This window comes from Sinohyriopsis cumingii, chromosome 11 (genome assembly GCF_028554795.1).
Source record: "Sinohyriopsis cumingii isolate HCF-2022 chromosome 11, ASM2855479v2, whole genome shotgun sequence".
In the NCBI taxonomy this organism is placed as follows: domain Eukaryota; kingdom Metazoa; phylum Mollusca; class Bivalvia; order Unionida; family Unionidae; genus Sinohyriopsis; species Sinohyriopsis cumingii.
The window spans coordinates 104,024,713-104,047,323 of record NC_142971.1 but is presented as its reverse complement, the minus strand read 5'-3'; the positions used below and the strand labels follow the sequence as shown (position 1 = coordinate 104,047,323).

Here is a 22,611-nt window from a genome sequence, read left to right as displayed (position 1 = left end):
AGTAGTCAGGATCCATTACCACCAACCACATTATGTACCAAACCGTGCTACACCAAGGACTGTGATATCTATGAAACTGAAGTATATTGAGAATAGTGTAATATATGGAACCGTAGTTTTGCGGGCAGGGTCAGAACTTGTTAAATAATGGTGTTTTGAAAAGAAAAGAAAGATATACGACCAAAATTTCGTTTTGTTTCAACCCTGTTGCTATACATTAATATGATTTTGGTCAAAGGTCCGTACTGGTACCTCATTATATCCAGATTCACACTGTTGTTATGTATTTTAAATTGTATTGTGTGTTGGCTTTTCTCCATGTTTATATATTATGTATATCTATATTGTGTGATTGACCTTAGTGCGTTTTGGGCCTATCTGATTATTCAAATCTTTGGTGGGAAGGGTATAAACATCATCTTACATCATGGATAATATTTGTCTTTGATTTTTGATTATACACACAGGTCAATCTTTATTAATTGGAGGTAAACGTGTCGACAGATGTTGAGTTCAAGGTATTGCTATATGTCATCTTTTCTAGCTGATGTTCCGATAACCATATCTACACCTTGGCATATCGAGCAGATATGTCAGAGCTTTGGGTCTGTGAATTTCATTCAGTGCGGCAGCAAGTCACTACATCCAATCAAAATTAAGTTGTTCAAATTTGAACTGTTCCTACATGATCAAGACAAGGGGAGCACACAACTTGAATGGACTGACAAATAAGCAATTTTCCAGTGTCAGTCCTTGTTTCCACATATACCATTCACTCAAATACACCAGTAATGGCTTCCTTCTGGTACATAGTCATACTTTTGATGTTGAACTTACAAAGTATCCTTTTAGATCAGTTGCAACCACCATTTCGGCTGATGTACAATGCACCACACTGTTGGTTAGTTGGCATTACCAGTATATACTAAGGGAGGCAACAAATGAAATCCAATAGCTGTTGCTAGGAGAAAGCACCAATATAGCTGTTCGATCCGCCAAGGTGTAGATAGGGTTATCGGAACCTTGGCTAGCAAAGATGGCTTTATGTAGAAATTAAGAATGTTCTTTAAGCAAGTTGTTTACAGATTTGATGGGACAATTACCCCTATCTTGGTTCTGTTATTGTGTCTAAGCTTCTTGTATAAATATTACCTTAAGAATTACTTAAGAAATAATAACTTTAGAAGTGAGCTATTGTACTTTTGACATATTGGTGTCCATGTTCATCTAAAAGCATATATGTATGTATCCTGACTGGGCTTTCCTCCAGTTATTAAGCCATATAATTTTGGAGTAAGTTCTATAGCACATACCCCCACGGGATTGGGTTAATAAGGTTTTAAGAATTTTACATCTGTTACCTTTATTTGTTTTATATTACAGAATATTAACATTGTTTTTATATTTTATGTTGTACTTTATGTTTGCATTTATTTGAAAGGGTTTGTCTCTTTAAATTTTATTTCAAATTCATTTTTTTTTTAACTTTACCTTTAGTTGCCAGTACATATGCACTTTTGTGCTATGGTTCTATAAAACACTGCTAACATACATTCATACTGGGGAGGTGTTAGAGGGACTAACTGTATATACATACTGGGGAGGTGTTAGAGGACTGACTGTATATACATGTACAGTTAGTTGTGCTTTCTTGGTTATGTCTTTGCTTTTAGCTCTGTTTATTGCACTCTGTATTCATGTTGTTAAACCAGGAATCATAGAACTTGGTGATGGGATGCATCTTGAAGAGTACTATAACCTCACAACAAAGTAGGTCACTCTGACCCATATTTTATGATTCACTCACATGGGTACACTTTTTTGTTTTAATGTTTTTTTCTCACAAGCATTGCTCTTTTTAGAATTGTCAATGAGATGATTATATGCATTTCCATTAGTACAACACCCATTTCACATTTTAGTTGCTCAAGTTTAGATTTTGCTAATAGGTCATCACTACCTATTTTTTGTAAAGGCAGCATATTTCCTGTTATACCTGGCATCATTAAACTTGGTAATGATGCATATCTTCATGAGTGCTATACTGCTGTCATAGATGTAATCACAGTGATCTATATTTTATGCTTCACTGACTGGTTAAAAGAAATTTTGTTTTATTTGTTCAGACTTTAATCATTAAATTAGATGACTGTATGCATGTCTGTTACTACCACCCAGCACAACCCAGCACAATAAATGAAGGCCTTGGAAGACCATCAGGGCAGTGCCAGTGTTGCAACATCGCATATTGTACTAGTTTTATATTAGCTCCTGTCAACTTGAATGTTATTCACATAATATAATATCTTTGTTTTCATCATTGTCATTTCTCCTGTAACCTGGCTAGTTGTAAGGATGCCACTGATGACTTTACAGCAATCTGTCTCCATTTTGCCCAATTCTCCACTGCTCTTTGGAACTCTGCAAAGTTCATTACTGTCCATTCTTTGATGTTATCTTCCCATCTCTTCTTATGTCTGCCTCGGTTTCTCTTTCCTCTCACTGTGCCTGTAGGATTGGCTTTAAAGGCCAGATGCCATCTCATCTCAAAGGCATGGATCCCTCTCTGTAGTCATGCAGTCAGGGTCTCTGTCTCACATGCATACAGGAATATGGACATGATGAGGGGGTGCATAAGCTTGATCTTTGACCCAAGATAGTGTTGCTTTCCTTCATTATAGGATTCAGCCTAGTTAGTGCAGTTGTTGTCAGCACAATCCTGGAAAGAACCTCAGGATTTTGAGTGTTCATCAGAGGTCATAACACTTATATACGTGATACGTGATGCTTGTCTCTGTGCCCAGTTTCTGTCCATTCACTCTTATTTCCTTTTGGATGTCACGTGGATTGTTTATCATCAACTTCATCTTTCAGCACTGATTTTCATCCCATACCTTAGTGATGCTTTGGTTTCCAGTTTTTGTTCATCCCCTGCTAAGCCATCAATATCATCAGCAAAGCACAGGTTGGTGATTGTTCTCTCTGCAACACTGGCACTGCCCTCATGGTCTTCCAAGGCATCAGATATGATCCTTTCCCAATAGATGTTACAGAGAGTGGATGAGAAAAGGTATCCGTGTCCGATTCCAATTGGTTCTGAACCAATCTCCTATGTTGCCATTGACGAGAACTGTGCTAGTTGCTTTGTCATACAAATTTTATATGGTGCTGATTAGTGTTGCATATATGTTGTATATCCACATGGTGGCCCACACGGCTACATGCCATACACTGTTGAAAGCCCCCTTGAAGTCATTGAAGACGTGATAGGTCTTATTGATGCTGCAGATACTTTTCACAGAGGATTCTAAGATTGAAATCTGTTCTATAGTGCTACATCCTGCTCCGAAACCAGCCTGTTCTTCAGCAATGATGTTCTCAGTCTGTTGAGGAAGATCTTAAGCTATAACCTTGCTAGGGAGAGTAATGGTCAAACACTGGGTCCATGGGGTAGGCCATTAGGGAAAGTGCTGATCAGAAACTGGGTCCATGGGGTAGGCCATTAGGGAAAGTGCTGATCAGAGACAGGGTCCATGGGGTAGGCCATTAGGGAAAGTGCTGATCAGAGACAGGTCCATGGGGTAGGCCATTAGGGAAAGTGCTGATCAGACACTGGGTCCATGGGGTAGGCCATTAGGGAAAGTGCTGATCAGACACTGGGTCCATGGGGTAGGCCATTAGGGAAAGTGCTGATCAGACACTGGGTCCATGGGGTAGGCCATTAGGGAAAGTGTTGATCAGACACTGGGTCTATGGGGTGGGCCATTCTCCTGTTTGTCAGATTTTGTTGCAGATTGTTGTGAGGACATCTGTCATAGAGGTTCCTCTTGCTTGAATAAATTCTGCTGGTATATGTTACTGTATAACTACAATATATAGAACCATGAAAACAGTTGAATTGTTACAGCTTAACAAAATACTTCTCCCTTGAAGAGTAGGTCATCATGATTCATATTTTTATGTTCTATGTACTTTGACTAAATTATGTATTTTGTTGATGTTTATTTCTCTGGTACTCATCATGCTAAAATCTTGAAATTGATGATGATATGTATTTGTTAGTACCATCTCATTATAGCAAAAGAAGGCCAACTTGACCTACATTTCATCTTTTGCTGTCTTTGATGAAGTCTCACACTTGGTTCATGGCTTCGCAATATTTTGGCCTGCTCTATGCATACTATCCCACCTAAATTAATGAAACTTAATGCAGGGATGCATCTTGATAAATACTACACCCTTATTGTCAGAACATGTTTCTTTGACTTGTATTTCATGTTCAGTGACAAGTTGAAATTTTGTGTTTAAAGGTCACTATTTTGGGTGCTGTTTATGATTGAATCATTAAATTTGATAACTTGATGCACCTCTGTTAGTGATACATTTTATGCTTTACTAACATGCATTAAGTTCATACCAAAGGCTTCAAATAATGGTACTAACAGCTGCCTTGCTTGGCGCTCAGCATTAAGAGGTTAGTGTTAGGTCTGGTCGGCCAGGCCAGGTGTCAGGATAATGTGACTGGATGGGAAATCATGCTACATGTCTGTTGCATGATGCCCCAGTGCTAGACATCACTATAAACTGCCACACTGCAGACATCATAGCAGTATGACTGAAAAATTGTTAAAGCTACATTAAAAATCCAAAATCACACACATACATGCACACACGCACATTCATTACATGGTTTTAGCTTTATAGCATATAGCTTTCTGTAGGAATAAATGTTTATTCACTAGTGAACTTTTCATGGGCATATCACTGAAAGGCTTATGATGTCTACATGGGCATATCACTGAAAGGCTTATGATGTCTACATGGGCATATCACTGAAAGGCTTATGGTGTCTACATGGGCATATCACTGAAAGGCTTATGGTGTCTATATGGGCATATCACTGAAAGGCTTATGGTGTCTACATGGGCATATCACTGAAAGGCTTATGGTGTCTGTATGGGCATATCACTGAAAGGCTTAAGGTGTCTACATGGGCATATCACTGAAACACTTATGGTGTCTATATGGGCATATCACTGAAAGGCTTATGGTGTCTACATGGGCATATCACTGAAAGGCTTATGGTGTCTATATGGGCATATCACTGAAAGGCTTAAGGTGTCTACATGGGCATATCACTGAAACGCTTATGGTGTCTATATGGGCATATCACTGAAAGGCTTATGGATTCTACATGATACTACTGATAATGGTGCTGATCTGACATCCAGCATGAGCGCTAAATCTTGTGGTCACTACTTCAGACTCCAGAATGGATGACAATGGCTACATGGAGTTTTCAAGAAAGGACTTTTTATCATGTCTGCCATACAATATGGCCTGTATGGTAGCCATCTCAAAAATCTTGTTATTGCTACTTTTCTTAAATGGATGGATATAACACGATGGGGTTTTCAGAAGAAATATTGAACATGTGAACCCAAACATAAGAAAATAGTTTTATTACTAAATTTGGCATGTTGGAGTTTCCCAACAATGTCAGAAAGGGTTATCTACTTAGCAATTAAAAGGAAGAAATGAACTTACCTTGGATTCCTGGAAATTTGTTTTGGACAGTACAACTTGAGTGGTTAGAGCACCTGCCTTAGATGTGGGAGGTTGCGGGTTAGAACCCCAGCCGAGTCATACCAGAGATTTATAAAAATGGTACTAACAGCTGCCTTGCTAGGTGCTCAGCATTAAGAAGTTAGTGTTAGGACCTGTCACACTGATGTCAGGATAATTTGACTGGGTGAGACATTATGCTATATGTCTGTTGCATGATGTCCCAGTGCTTGACCTCACTATAAACTGCCATATTGCCGACATCGCAGCAATATGAATGAACTTTTTTCTATGTTAAAAACCAAAACACACACGCACACACACACACACACCTTCAGTCGCTTGAGGGGTTCTTTTTCTTTTTTGTCTTTTATGATTTGTCCAAGGGGCCAGCATTTAGTTGTCAAGATCAGTTTAAATTTATTTTCTTCATGATAATCATTATTGACAGTGGCTAATGGAGACTTCTAAAAGAGTGGTGAGCTATGTAACTGTTGAGTACACTTTTAAAATGCAATACCAATAAGCATTTGTTCATGTATTATTTTTATCTGTAAATTTATTTACAACAGTAAGAAGTATCCTTAAGTCAGATGACCTATATTTTATTCAACATGAACTTTTGTTTTGGGGTCAGATGAATAATGGTCACAGATTTAGACATGAACTAATTTATCTCCAATTTTTCAAACTTTTGGTCATCTGTTTGTAGTGCCCACTGGATTGGTGGGTTTGGCCATGCAAGTAACAAAACTGTAACCTTCAACTCATGGGCACTTATACCAACTATGTACCTTTCAATTGGTCATGTAATTTGGGTAAATTGGAAACATAAGGGATATAATCAGGTTCTAATATTAATTGGTTACTCTTTCATAAATTACAGGATATCTAGAAGAACAACTGTCAAATAAAAATCTAATACTGTTAAATTTGGTAACAAAATCTTTCATAAGATGATGCTAACAATCCGGGTGATTGTAATTGTGTTGCCTAACATTCATTTCCATGATTACCACATATACTCGCTTGTAAGTCAAGTCCACTACCAAATGTACAGACCCAGATCAGCCATTGCATAATGTGATAGCAGATCTGGGTCTATGCAGTTAGGAGTAATCAGTAGAACAAATAATATTTACCCTCATCTGCTGGTGCATTATGATTGCAGATTAGGATCTATGTTGTCTGCAGTTGGATTCATGTAATAAGCTAGTATGTATGGTAGATTTGCATTTTGAATGATATTAAAACTAGATTACATTTGGAAATACATTATTCTAGAAAGCTAAGAGTCTTCCTCAGAAAGGTACAGAAAGACAAAGGTGGAGGTGCGTCAGAAACAAGATAGATAAAGTCTCATATTCACTAGTGTATGACGGGGAAATCCCATGTTGAGGCATATGATGGATTATTTTTCTCTAATTTCTTGTTAAAAAAGTTGTGAAAAGAGCAATGGCAGACCGTGGTTATGGATGCATCTATTGAATCTAGTGTATGTTCTAAACAAAATTTATTCATTACAGAGGGCATCAAAACTTTAACTTGTAAATAATTTGTTGTGTAGAAGAATTTTAATCTACAAATTCAAAAATGTATTTGTTAATATTTAAAATACCAAACACATTGCATATGTGTTTGTTGTTACAACCATATTGTAACTTGCTGTAAAATTAGAATGAAACTTCATTAATGTGTGTTGTGAAATACATTTATTTTATTTTTTTAATTTTTCTTTGTGCATTTAACAATTTTATCGATATATGATATATGATCCATTTCACATAGCCATGTTTAAGATCAGTGCTTGAAAAATGTATATACCTTATAATAAGTTATTTTAATGGCTGTAAGTATTTATTAATTGCAGTCAGTATTTACTATTTTAATTCTTGTTTTACACAGTGGTCTTCTCTGTAACATTGGTCTTCATTTTGTGAGTCCATTGTTTCATCAATAAAATGGTGGCCAATAATATGCATGGCATAATGAGGTGATGTAATGATAGAATATGCTACATGTATTTGGTGTCTTGCAAGGTGGCATCTAATCTGCGAATGATCTCTGTTAGGAGAGACCTGTCAAGAGGGGACCACCATGATTGGATACGATATATGTACCGTATGTTCTCACTTATAAGCCAAGTCCAAACTGCACAGACACAGGTGTGTCATTGCATAATGCACTGACAGATCTGGGTCTATATATACCTATCCCTCAATAACTCGCTCACATCGGGGTCCAAAAACACAGACCACGCTCTAAGCAAGGGTACAAGTTACAGAGGGACCTCAAAAAGACCCTGCTAGTCATCCAGAAAGTCGCAGGGTGGGGAGGGGGACTGGGCTGTTTTATATCTGAATCCTTGTATAATTGAGTTGAGAAAAATTGCCAGTAAAGCAATAAAGTTCTTTTTCTGATGAAGTTGTTCATTTTTCTCTATAAAATTAATTATTTTAAAAATGTCCAACATCTGAAAGATAACATGATTCCAGCTAGTTTCAACAACCAAACACGGTATGCGAAAACATTCATGCATTACATCACGCCTTTTTGTTTTGTTGATTAGTTTGGTTCCTGGAGTGATGTATAATAGCATTTTGTGAAACTAGGAGCCTCCGAAGTAGGGAACCAGACAAACTGTTGATACACTACCAAACAAGATTCCTTTTTATCAAAAACAGGCAACATTTATTTCATGAGATAATCATCTTTGTAAAAACTCAATTTTAGTATTTTTCAGTTAGTAAAATAATGATGTCGTTATTTCATTACAAGCGATATATCAAAGTTTCCATTACCAGTTTTTGAACGCAAATTTCTTCAAGTTCAACAAATAGGGATCAATTGTTTGGGTATTTTCTGGTTTTGATAAATGGGATCCAAGCCTCCCCCCACATTATAAGTGGTCTCACACGTTATCAAGTTAACAGGACACGAGTTATCAAGGGAATGGTGTAGTTTGTTATGATGAATTGGCCTAGTAGAACAAGCAGCATGGACCCTAATCTGCTGGTGCATTATGTGACAGCAGATCAGGATTCTTGTCATTCACAATTGATTTTGACTCGTAAACAAGTATGGACAGTAAAGTTTATTGCAATAGAATGAGTGTATGTGTAACAATTACTTAAAATTTGCAACATTTGAAGATTTTTTTTACAATTCACTACAAGAATTTTGAATTAATTAGATGAGAACATAAATGGGCTTAAACAAGATTCGTTTGTTGAATGTAACAGGCCCATGTGAGTGAACTTAATATTGAAGCTTGCCAGTAAATTGTGGTTACCTTTTCTTTTTATATTGGTGCCACAGCTATTGTGTTTGCACCCCAGATATTTTCATTAGTTAGGCATGTTCATAAATTATGAACTATAGTACTGTAGTATATTTGCATCAGCAAAGTTTAACAGTGTGGAAGTTTTCAGTTACTAAGTCACCTATCTTCTACATAATTTGCAGCATTCAAGCTTAGTCTTTGATAAAGTTCATGCCATGATATGTGAGGAGTTGCTGTCTTGACTCTCACCAGTTTCAGCATCATGGTAAATGATGTTCAAGTTTTACATGAAAGTTTGTCACATCTTCTACATCATTGGCTGCATTTCAACTAAGTGTTTAAGATGATGTTAGTATGTTTCCAATGTACAGCGTGTGATGTCCTATGGCCTTGCTTGTCTCATAAGCTTAAGAAGAAAGTTTGCTTCATCATGTGACAAGTATTGAAGTTTCTTGTTGAAGCTTTTAAAAGTTGCCAATGTTCTGCAGTTGTTGCTGCATTCAGATGTAATTTTGGTATAATATTAACACTTTGATGGAGGGGCCCCGAGTGGTCTAAAGTGCTTTCCGTTACGGATCACTGCCATCTCACCTCTGTCTGCGCCACTTCGAGTCTCGGATTCAGCCAGTGTGGGTATGTGAGAAAGCTTGCCAGTAGCTTCTCGTGGGTTGGTGGTTCTTTCCAGGGTTTTGCTGGGTTCTTCCTCCACCAATAATATTGGCCGCCATGTATAGCCTATCGTGTGCTGAAAAATGGTGTTAAACCCCACAACAACAACATTAACACTTTGGCTAAGGTTTATGTATGGATGTGCTCCAAGCTCCTGTATTGTCTTTCTAGCTTGCTTTTGCAGAAAGTATGTTTCATTGTTGTAAATAATGTGAAAGTTTTGTCTTAAAAAAATTTTTTTAGGGACATGTCTTCAGCATCAGTGTTTATTCCTGAAACCTAGGGATAATGTTACTACAGGTCTAAAGTTTATACACTGATATGCAAGGAGTTTATGTTTGCATTTCTCACCTTTTTAAGTTTGCATTTCTCACCCTTTTAAGCAACGTGGTCAGTAGTGTTCAAGTTTTGTGGGAAAGTTTATAAAAGTCACATACAATCTTTATACTGGGAGCCAAATGGAGCAGGCAAGACACTGGGAAGCATTCATGGAACACTTGTTTTTATACATGTGTAAATATTTGTTTTTCAGTAAGTAAATGGAAATATTTTGTATTCATTTTGAAATGTTTACACAACATTCACTTATATATATATATATTTCAAGAATGCCCAAGGCCTGTATTATAAATGTTGATGTCACTTATTCCAGCAAAAACCAGAAGCATCGCCATCCCCTCAGACCTAGATGTACAGGTCCAAGCCATGTTTGAAAAGTCCACGTTGGTGAAGAAACATTCCAAGGCATGGATGGGCTCTGCTCTACAACAGAGGCGAGAGTCTGTGGCATCTATATCCAGGGACTATCGTAATATCATTGAAGGATTACAGGTGCGTTGGTATGCTTTTTTGCTCTTGTCTTCATTTGCAGATGGCAAGATATGTACTGACTGAGCTTGGTACAAGACTTGTATTTAAGAGATGGAAGTAGCCTGCTGATTTGGGACTTGGAAGGTAAAAAATTTAGACTCCAAGAAGGGAAACTATTTCAAGAGATTGACGTAAGCCCTATGCTACAAACTACAAACTTGGTGGATGGTTTGCATTAAAAAGAAGAAATCACATATGGATTGTAAGGTCAATAGGTCAGAGGTGAAGGTCACTAAAGCCAAAGATTTTCTTCTTGAAAATGACTCGAGCTTTGTTTGTTTTTTAATTGACCATATTTTTAGTGATTTGTGTTTCAGGCATCTATTGATTTCAGATTCAAAAGGTCAAGACTGTGACCAGTGAAAAATAGATTTACCGAAAAGAATGCTAATTAACTAGTTACATACTAATGTTATGTATATTTGATTTAATTTATATCTGATTTAATTGTTTGTAAGTTTTAAAATCTTTTTATTTTTTTAATTTCATTATGTTTATAATGTAGTTCTGTTTACTAGGAACTCAATACTTTGTCCAGAAACTAGTTTGACCTTGTCTGTTCATTTTTGTAAACACTTAAGGCTGACCTGGTTCCCAACCTTAATTCAAAATTAGTAACAGTCACTGAACAAGGTTTTTTAAAATTTATTTTTATTATGGGAATAATAGGCTGAGATCAAGGCTGTGTTGAATATGTGACCCTAGGCTTGTAGATAGTTTTTAGTGAAATAAACAACCTTCTTTTATTTTATTCTCGGAGTAAAATGATTGGTTCTTATCAAGGTCATTCTGGGTCTGCATCATTTTTATATGTAAACATGATCACGTGACCCTTATCTGGGCATCTGTTTTGCATACAGTTCAAATTTTAAACCATCGTTTTAGATAAATAATCTCAGTCGGACTTCTAAACACTGGAACGTAAAGGTGTTTCTTTTTGTTGTGTCAATTTGGAAATTACATTTTAATCTTTATTCGAATTATTTGGATTCTAAAGGATTGTTTTATTTTTTTCTGGAGATAAATGTGTGCTCATTCAGAATTCTTGGACAAAGAAATTTCATTAATTCAAACACTAGTTTATTTCTTGTGCTTCCACAAGGAACTGTAGGCAATAACAGTGAACAGGATACAGCATACATCATTGCCTTCCATCTTGGATTCTTCGTCGGGACTCAAACTTGAAATCATTAGAATATTTTATGCAGACATTGTAACGATACGACTGATTTTTTTTTAAAGCTACGTTAAAAATCCAAAACACACATGCACAGAGAAAAAGTTTGACATGCACACTGGTTAAAGTGAGTATTGTGCACACACACACACACACATACATACACAATTTGTCAGTATATTTTGCTTTTATTCTGGTATTAATGCACATGGATTTTGACAAGAATTTATACCAGCTGCCACTCCAGTTTATTAGCAAAACTAAATGCACATTTTTCATGCAGCTTTTTGTATCATAGATTAAACTTGTTATCCTTAAATAGCACTTTTTTGCCACTTAGTTTTATACCTGGCATGGGTTTGGCAGATATAGATAAGACTCTTCTCTAAGAAAACTTGTTTTGTAAGGTGGTAGATCAGGAAGATAAGGCCTATCCTGAAATCAGACCTTATAACATCATTTAGGTATCTCTGAACTAATAAATTTAAATGATAGTTAACCTTTTTGTGACATCTAAAGGACCTTATTTTGTATATTAATTTTGTTTTGTTGGTTTTTTTTATAGATATTTTGATATTTAGTCTTCTGGTGATACTTAAAGGAACTTATTTTGTATGTAAATTTTGTCTTGTTGGTTTTATTTAGGATATAGTAGTGCGTCTTGAAGAGCAGTTAAGCCCTTTGGTTCAGGCAGAGTTGTCTGTCCTTGTTGATGTCCTACACAGACCAGACCTTCTGTTTCCTCTCAGCACAGAGGAGAGGAAGAAGTGTGAAAGTGGTGGATTTATATCTAGGTAATACAGATTGAGTTAGAATCTTCATGAAAGGTTTATGCCATTGTGTTTTTCGTAGGTAATTCATCCCTTCATCTTATATCCCATACCCATGTCCAGGTCTCATAGAATTCATATTTCATTCTGCAGGACTTGAAACCATAATGTGTCGTAATCTCTGCTTGCCCTTACTAAACCCACCACTTGTCCAGATGAGTAGAATTAGAATGGAATTTTGTAATCCCTGTCAGTCCAGTTACGGTGTTGATCAAGACCTAAAGAACAATTTTACTCACTGAAGAGCCTTCTGTATGGCACAACAGAGAAGCAGGAGTTGTTTTGAAATAATGATACAGAAAGATAACCTCCAGATTAATGTTATATATTAATGCTATATTATACTTTGCTTTAAAAAAAGCCCACAAATTCAGATATAACATTAAGATATAACATGGTAGCATCATGGCCTCCATCAAGTATGGCTACCATAGCAGCCATCTTGAAAATCTTTACGTTGTTACTTCTTCTAAAGGGAAAGTCATATTGTCTTGGGCTTTTCACCAGAATTAGTGATATGTAGTTGGTTCTAAAATAAAATGTTTCCAATCTGACTATGGCTTGGTGTTAGATGTGCATATTTATTTGTGCATCTTCTTCACTTGAAAGTGATTTACATGTAACAAAACAACCGACGAATTAGGGCGAGCTAACTATTACCCACCCCTCAAGTTCAGCAGACGTGTAAAATCTACTGCATTGTTACATTCTTGAAAGGTTTAGGACCAAAAATGTTCTTAATTCATTCAGCCCCGATCCCGTCTGTAGGCGTGATCCGGTTTACTGCATTCAATGGTCGATCCCGTCTCCAGGCGTGATGAATGTGTGTTAGATACAACGTCTCTGATTGGTTAGAAATGGTTTATTCCAAGAACTAAACAACTATTATACCAATCAGAAATGATTTTACTTTCATTTGTGGAAATTTGAATTGTTCAGAATCCAAGGGCTAAAGTTTGAGAGCAGTTTAACTACACGTGTTCTGTTCATGAAAAATCGTAAATGATGGCGGACGGAAGAGTGATTTTTGATGAGAGCAAAAATGTGGAGTTTCTCGAGTTTGATCTTGAAAATATTGAGCAAGCTGAGGAAAGATATGTTCAGCAGTTGGATATTTTGTCAGTTTTAGATTTGGACATAGAAGTTTCTGAGATTGAAACGTCCGAAGATGATGATGCTGACAGCGATGATGATGGAGTTCTTATGGATAAACGTTGCACATAATTTTGTAAATACTGTATAAATAAGTTGTGAAAGACTTCGACAAATAGGGAAAAATTACATCAATGTGTCGACAAATTCATTTGAAATAAATGGTGAAAATTTCGTGGATTTTGTATGGATATAAGAAGAGAAATTAAGGTAAGAGTGAATGCATGTGCATGATGTTTTCAAACAGGTAAAAACTATGGGGCATAAGCAGCTAGACACAGCTTTGTGCTTCAGAGGCATAGCAGCAGAGATACTGAAAACAGTGCTAGGGCCGAATGAGTTAAAGCTGAAATATTGTGGTCTTTACAACTGATGACTGATCGATATTACTATTAGTCTTATGAAAACAGGAATTAATTATCGCAGGCCATAATTCTTGTTCTTTTTATCAACTGTCATAAGGCTGATGTTTTTATTATCACAATGGGTTCAAAAATACTCCTTGAAAACCTGAAAATATCCTGGAAAAGTCCATCAATTTTTTTCTTGCTGTCTGTATGAACTATGTCTGAAGTTCAACTATTGTAATTAATTTCCTTACCCAGCAATAATTAATTTTCATTGTGCATTGGTCTGTTAAATTTATGATTGTTGTATAAATTGCTAGGTAGTAAAATTATTGTTTTACTTTTGACTCTCTTTTTATATGTTCAACCCACCCTCTCCTGACATAAGTACAATCATCAAAATTTTGTTGTATCTTTTATGTTTTACCATAGTTCACTTCAGATGGTTGGCACCCCAGCTATATGTTACAGCGGCACATACAGCTTTTTGTATGAGCTCAGCATCAGCATCACATTACCCTCTACACACTTCATACATTTTATCATAGGTTTAGTTATGTGTACCATAGTTTTGCACCAGCGATTGCTAGGGAATTTTTTAAAGTTCAAAATATTTGATGACTAATAACATTGAGGGATGGGAAATGCTCACCAGGTTGGGAAAACAGTACCAAATATACCTTAAAAAGCTAACAGACTGGTACTGCATTCCCAGAACAGTTAGAACAGTATATATTATGATATGGTACATTCAGAAAAGTCTGTGATACTTATTGGAAATGCTTTAAAATGTATAGCATAGTCCTTAATAGTTTGCTTGGGGAAAAAAATTCAAACTTTTTTGTATATTGCTTCATCACTATAAATCCCCTTCAGACGATAAATGCCCCTTGTATACTTTAGGCATGATCGTGGATCCCATTAAATTGTCAGAATTGTTTTGTATCATTTATATTTGAGTTATTTCACTTAATTTTACACAGTTTGTATACCAGAAATTGCTTAATTGTCAACAGTGGGAGGGTAAACCATAAGTAGAGGGAGCCTGCAGTATCATGCAATGGAAAAATTACAGTGAAAATGATGGTACAGGATGCAGCTGCACCAAATGCTCAAACCTCCATTGTAAGCTCTACCATTTTACCATCTGTCACATTTACACTGCATGACACTGCAGATTCATTCAGACATTGGTTTACCATATGTCATTGATGGTTTAAACTATTTGGGTATGTAGAGTTTACCCTGTCATTGACAGTTTAGGATATTTGGATAAGCACAGTTTACCCTCTGTCACTGACAGTTTAAGCTATTTGGGTATGCAGAGTTTACTCTCTGTCACTGACAGTTTAAGCTATTTGGGTATGCAGAGTCTACCCTCTGTCATTAATGGTTTAAACTGTTTAAACTTTTAGTATGCAGTCTTGTTTTGTAGTTTTTGGCTAATGAAATACAACTAAATATAAGATTCCTTCAGTTAAAAATGAGATCATGTTTTTGCCTCCAATGAAAACCTCATAGTGAGTACAGTATAATGAAGGAGCAGTGTAATTTTGATATTCCTTGTACAGCCAAGGTTGTGTAATACTTTAGGTTTAGGACATTTTGTTATTTCCTCCATAGTCAAGGTTGTGTAATACTTTAGGTTTAGGACATTTTGTTATTTCCTAGTCAAGGTTGTGTAATACTTTAGGTTTAGGACATTTGGTTATTTCCTCTATAGTCAAAGTTGTGTATTCTTGAATTAAGTTTAGGATACTTTGTGATTCCCTCTATAGTCAAAGTTTTGTATTATTGAATTAAGTTTGACACTTTGTGATTCCCTCCATAGTCAAGGTCGTGTACTCTTGAATTAAGTTTAGGATACTTTGTTATTCCCTCTGTAGTCAAAGTTGTGTATTCTTGAATTAAGTTTAGGACATTGGTTATTCCCTCTATAGTCGAAGTTGTGTATTCTTGAATTAAGTTTAGGACACTTTGTTATTCCCTCCATAGTCAAGGTTGTGTATTATTGAATTAAGTATAGGACACTTTGTTATTCCTGCTATAGTCGAAGTTGTTTATTCTTGAATTAAGTTTAGGACATTTGTTGTTCCCTCTATAGTCAAAGTTGTGTATTCTTGAATTAAGTTTAGGACATTTGTTGTTCCCTCTATAGTCAAAGTTGTTTATTCTTGAATTAAGTTTAGGACTTTTGTTGTTCCCTCTATAGTCGAAGTTGTGTATTCTTGAATTAAGTTTAGGACTTTTGTTGTCCCTCTATAGTCGAAGTTGTGTATTCTTGAATTATGTTTAGGACATTTGTTGTTCCCTCTATAGTCAAAGTTGTTTATTCTTGAATTAAGTTTAGGACTTTTGTTGTCCCTCTATAGTCGAAGTTGTGTATTCTTGAATTAAGTTTAGGACATTTGTTGTTCCCTCTATAGTCGAAGTTGTTTATTCTTGAATTAAGTTTAGGACTTTTGTTGTCCCTCTATAGTCGAAGTTGTGTATTCTTGAATTATGTTTAGGACATTTGTTGTTCCCTCTATAGTCAAAGTTGTGTAATCTTGAATTAAGTTTAGGACATTTGTTGTTCCCTCTATAGTCGAAGTTGTTTATTCTTGAATTAAGTTTAGGACATTTGTTGTTCCCTCTATAGTTGAAGTTGTTTATTCTTGAATTAAGTTTAGGACATTTGTTGTCCCTCTATAGTCAAAGTTGTGTATTCTTGAATTATGTTTAGGACATTTGTTGTTTCCTCTATAGTCGAAGTTGTGTATTCTTGAATTAAGTTTAGGACACTTTGTGATTCCCTCTATAGTCAAGGTTGTGTATTCTTGAATTAAGTTTAGGACACTTTGTTATTCCCTCTATAGTCAAGGTTGTGTATTCTTGAATTAAGTTTAGGACACTTTGTTATTCCCTCCATAGTCGAAGTTGTGTATTCTTGAATTAAGTTTAGGACACTTTGTGATTCCCTCTGTAGTCAAGGTTGTGTATTCTTGAATTAAGTTTAGGACACTTTGTGATTCCCTCCATAGTCAAGGTTGTGTATTCTTGAATTAAGTTCAGGACACTTAGTGATTCCATCTATAGTCTAAGTTGTTTATTTTTTAATTAAGTTTAGGATACTTTGTTATTCCCTCTATAGTCAAGGTTGTATATTCTTGAATTAAGTTTAGGACACTTTGTGATTCCCTCCATAGTCGAAGTTGTGTATTCTTGAATTAAGTTTAGGACACTTTGTGATTCCCTCCATAGTCAAGGTTGTGTATTCTTGAATTAAGTTTAGGACACTTTGTTATTCCCTCTATAGTCAAGGTTGTGTATTCTTGAATTAAGTTTAGGACACTTTGTTATTCCCTCCATAGTCGAAGTTGTGTATTCTTGAATTAAGTTTAGGACACTTTGTGATTCCCTCTATAGTCAAAGTTGTGTATTCTTGAATTAAGCTTAGGACACTTTGTGATTCCGTCTATAGTCTAAGTTGTTTATTTTTGAATTAAGTTTAGGATACTTTGTTATTCCCTCTATAGTCAAGCTTGTGTATTCTTGAATTAAGTTTAGGACACTTTGTTATTCCCTCTATAGTCAAAGTTGTGTATTCTTGAATTAAGTTTAGGACACTTTGTGATTCCCTCCATAGTCAAGGTTGTGTATTCTTGAATTAAGTTTAGGACACTTTGTGATTCCGTCTATAGTCTAAGTTGTTTATTTTTGAATTAAGTTTAGGATACTTTGTTATTCCCTCTATAGTCAAGGTTGTGTATTCTTGAATTAAGTTTAGGACACTTTGTTATTCCCTCTGTAGTCAAAGTTGTGTATTCTTGAATTAAGTTTAGGACACTTTGTGATTCCCTCCATAGTCAAGGTTGTGAATTCTTGAATTAAGTTTAGGACACTTTGTGATTCCCTCTATAGTCGAAGTTGTGTATTCTGAAATTAAGTTTAGGACACTATGTTATTCCCTCTATAGTCGATGTTGTGTATTCTTGAATTAAGTTTAGGACACTTTGTAATTCCGTCTATTGTTAAAGTTGTGTATTATTGAATTAGAACACTTTGTTATTCCCTCTATAGTCGAAGTTGTGTATTCTTGAATTAAGTTTAGGACACTTTGTGATTCCCTCCATAGTCAAGGTTGTGAATTCTTGAATTAAGTTTAGGACACTTTGTGATTCCCTCTATAGTCGAAGTTGTGTATTCTTGAATTAAGTTTAGGACACTATGTGATTCCCTCCATAGTCAAAGTTGTGTATTCTTGAATTAAGTTTAGGACACTTTGTTATTCCCTCTATAGTCAACATTTTGTTTTATTGAATTTAGTTTAGGACACTTTGTGATTCCCTCTATAGTCAAAGTTTTTGTATTATTGAATTAAGTTTGATACTTTGTTATTCCCTCTATAGTGAAAGTTGTGTATTCTTGAATTAAGTTTAGGACACTTTGTTACTCACTCTATAGTCGAAGTTGTGTATTCTTGAATTTAGTTTAGGACACTTTGTGATTCCCTCTATAGTCGAAGTTTTGTTTTATTGAATTAAGTTTGGGACACTGTGTGATTACCTCCATACTCAGAGTTGTGTATTCTTGAAAAGAGTTTAGGACACTTTGTGATTCCCTCTGTAGTTAAAGTTTTGTATTCTTGAATTAAGTTCAGGACACTTTGTGATTCCCTCTATAGTCAAAGTTGTGTATTCTTGAATTAAGTTTAGGACACTATGTTATTCCCTCCATAGTCAGAGTTGTGTAATACAGAAATATGTTTATAATAGTGTTTTTCTTTTTTTCTCCATAGTCAAGGTTGGGTATTGCTTAATTAAGTGTATGACTCTGTCTTTGCATTAATTTTGCATTAATTCCTTTTGTTTATTCTGCCTTTGCATTAATTTTGCATTAATTCCTTTTGTTTATAATTATTAGTTGAAGAAATAGAATATGGCAGTATTTATGTTTACTGAATTAGAATTAACATTTTTTTGCAGACTCATCAGTCACACCAAAAAGCTTCTAGAAGAAAAAGAAGAAAAGCTTTGCATCCAGGTTCTTCAGACACTCAAAAAGATGATGAAGTTGGATAATGACTATGGTGAAAAGGTTTGTAATGACCATTTTGTATATTATTACACCAGGCCTTGCAGCCAGAAAATGCACAAACTCATTGATAATGCAAAGGCAGTTGTGAATCCCAATTTTTTATAGATAATAAATGATAGGCTTATATTTGCTTAACATTAAAAATTGTGTGAAAAGTTGTAAAGGAAACAAAATCATTCATTCATTTTATCATCAATAATAGCATTTAGTGCAGTTAAATTTGGGATCGACAACTTGAAATTCTCAAACTTTACTCAGAAATTGAATATTTTATTGAAAAAAAGTTTAAGACAGATATTTTTTCAATATATATAATTTATAATGCCTGCTGGTGGTAACACCCTAAGAAATAAATACCTATTATAGAAGTCTTATCAAGTGAAATTAGTATTTTAATGTTATCTTTTAATTCTTTGTTGATGAGAGAGAGAGAGTTAGAGATGATATGCCCTTTTCTACTCTTTGTCAGAGTGGCAAAACACTCATTTGCAATAATTCACTAACTAGCAATCAGAGAACAGTTTTTGCTTTGATAATGAATGTGATTCTAAAATCTTCCCCCATCTTCCATCAACTTGTAAAGCAGAAGGGTGGACCAGATTTTATGTGTCGAAACTTCTTCGTTAATCTGAAGAACACTGAAAGTGAATGCATGATTTTTTTTTTTCCTATTATAATGTAATAATCCCCAAAAGGGAAAAATTATGCATGATTTTGAAATGATAGAAGAATGTAATTTTAATATGTGCTTGTTCGGTGATATGATGTCTACTTTCACACTCAAATATTTGTGCACTATGTATCATGCTAACATAGAGTATGGGATCTGCTGAATCAAATACATGTATTTTATTTTATGTCCATTAATTTGTGGACTTTCTAACAGAAATGTATCACTGGAGTGATATATGAAAATCATTTTTCTATGCATTTGTTAGATATTAATAACATTATGACCAATAAATTTTATCTGTCACATTGTCTGTTGCTAATAAGTATTGCTACCTATCATGTATGAGTACCAGGGTTCAAATCCCACTGTGGGCTTTTTTTCTTCTCAATTTTTGATAATTATGTTCTTTACCTCGATTTAGGTAACAGCTGACTTCACATGTGTACTGTAATAAGCTGCTACTTATCTTTTACACGTTATTGTTAGCCAATTTATTTGAGCACAAAATAAAACAATAATTTTCTTCTTTTGAGCAAATATAGGATTTATTTCACTCATGGGTGAAAAAAGTAAAGTATCTAACAGGGGTCAAGCTAGACTTGAAGTTAAAGGAGGAGTGACTTCTTTTTTCGGAAATAGATGGGAGAAGTAGGAATAAAGCAATGCAATATATATATATATATATATACACATAGAGATGCAATAAACTGACAAAGAACAGCACCAAACTAGTATCTAACTTGCCTGAGCGCTTTTGACTCTTAATGTGTCTTTTTCAAAGGCAAATACAAAAAACAGGCAAGACAAACAAATAAAACAGAAAAACCATTGAGTTTGCAAAACTTTACATGACTATTTCTACAGGAATTAAACCTGAAATTTATTATCTTTCAACTAGTTTATTTCAGCTTGTTGCGGATGTTGGTAAATATTTTTTATTGACCTAGAAATCAGTGAGCCATAACGACATGTTATTATATATAAATTTATGCAAGTGCAAATTATATCCTGGATATTTCATTGTTATTGTAGTAATTATAGGCTATTGGGTGACTAATATGCAAATTTAGAAAATTATTTAAAAGAAAATGTGTTAGCTGCAGAATGATAATGTTATTTGTGCATGACTGTCTTTTTCTAGTCTTCTTGGATTTAAACAGCTTGGTTTGAGTGTTCTAAGGTGGCATATCCAGTAAGATTCCTTTTCTTTCCTGGATTTGGAACTCCAGGTGGGGTTGTGAGTAATTGCAATAAGTATTATATCACTGAAAGTGTGGCATGGGGAGGAGAAGTATTGAAGTGTTCATTGACCAGCTTCTTTGTCAGCCAGTCAGATCTATGAAGGTTGATCCTTTTGTGTCGCTTTTTCAGTTTCTCCGACATACTGAAGGCTACAGATCTTACATATGATGAGATATATTACATTCTCTGTTTTGCTTGTTTTGTTTGGACCATGTATGTTTAGTTTTTCTCTAGTCACTGCATTAGAAAGTGTCCTAGTCTCTATTATATGTTGACAGGTTTTGCACCTTTTATCACCACAGGGGCCAGATTGACTAGGGTGGTCTTGATTAGTGATTGGCGTTAGCTTCGCCCTGACTATGATGTCCTTGAAGTTTTTTGGTCTCCTGTAGGCTACTACAGGTTTATTCAGAAGGATTAACTTTAGTGCGTCCGACGATTTCACAATTGGCCAGTGTTTCCCGATGATTTTCCTACTTTGGGGTTGTCTGGATGGTAGGTCAGGATAAATGGTATTGTCTCAGCCTTTTCTTTCTTCCATATTTTAGTAGGTCATCACGGTTTGTTTGTTTAGCCCTTTTTAAGTGCCTCAGTAATCAGGTTTTTGTCGTAACCTCAGTAAATTAAATGTTTAGATAACTCTTCAGACCTTTTTAGGAATTTTCATTGCCTGAGCAAATTCTGCGTATCCTGAGTGCCTGGCTATATGGGATGCTCCTAATGCGGTGTTTTGGATGACAGCTGGTAGGGAGGAGATACTGGTGTTTGTCGGTTGGTTTCAAGTAGATGCCTATATGGAGTTTGTTTTCTACCAGTCTGGTTGTTGTGTCCAGGAGAACGTGCTTTGAGTTGGAAACTTCTACCGTGAATTTTATTGAAGGATGGAAGTTGTTTACCTTTGACATGAAATCATCCAGATTTTCTCTTCCATGTTGCCACTTCATTTCTGTATTATCGATAAAGCGTACCCACTGGTAGGGTGTAAGTTCCATCGATGCAAAAAGTTGACCCACCAGTTTTCCCATTAAAGTATTGGCATATAATAGGGACTTTTTTGTACCCATTGTGGTTTCATTGATTTGGAGGTAGTTTTCTTCATTAAATTCAAAGTTATTGAGATTTAGGACAAGCTCTAGGATTTGGATTAGGAAGTGTGTGGGTGGATTGTCTACAGTTCTAGTTTCCCATGCTTCTCTACATGCCTGTATCCCTTCGTTGTGTGATATGTTATTATACAAAAATATGACATCTAAGGAAACAAGCAATGTATCTGGCAGTAATGGTTCGCTTGCTTTGCTTTTAATGAAGTAATCTGTCTTGTCCTGAAGATATGATGGTAATTTGTGGACATGTGGTCTCATGAAATGATGCAAGTATTCTGATATCCTTTCTGTGGGATGCCCATTACCGGAGATTATAGGTCAACCCTGGTTTCTTTGTTTGTGGATTTTAGTTGGAAGATAAAGTCTACCTGCCCTTCGGTTTTCTGGACTTAAGTAGTTTTTCTTTTGTTGGTCTATGTGCCTGCTTTGGAACGCCTTGTCATTAATATTTGTGATGGTTTTTGCTTATTTGAAAGTGCTCAGGCTAGTTAGATACTAGTTTTGCACTGTTTGTTGTCAGTTTATTGCATTTATCTTATTCCCTGTCACATGTGATCCCTTGCTGGATCCAGTGCACTTGAAAGGGCTGTTATTTGCCATATGATATGCTTTCTTTCTCTT

General features: G+C 35.4%; 1 protein-coding gene across 8 annotated transcripts in view; it reads left to right on the top strand.

Annotated features, from left to right (window-relative positions):
• Positions 1 to 22,611, top strand: part of LOC149789196 (inositol 1,4,5-trisphosphate-gated calcium channel ITPR1-like) — a 346,253-nt gene that overhangs the window by 241,174 nt on the left and 82,468 nt on the right. For all 8 annotated transcript variants that reach the window (XM_089975354.1, XM_089975359.1, XM_089975357.1 and 5 more), the window contains 3 exons: positions 10,170 to 10,348; positions 12,210 to 12,358; positions 18,861 to 18,972. In XM_089975354.1, the coding sequence (XP_089831480.1) occupies positions 10,170 to 10,348; positions 12,210 to 12,358; positions 18,861 to 18,972 (440 nt within the window). The remainder of the gene's footprint in view (positions 1 to 10,169; positions 10,349 to 12,209; positions 12,359 to 18,860; positions 18,973 to 22,611) is intronic.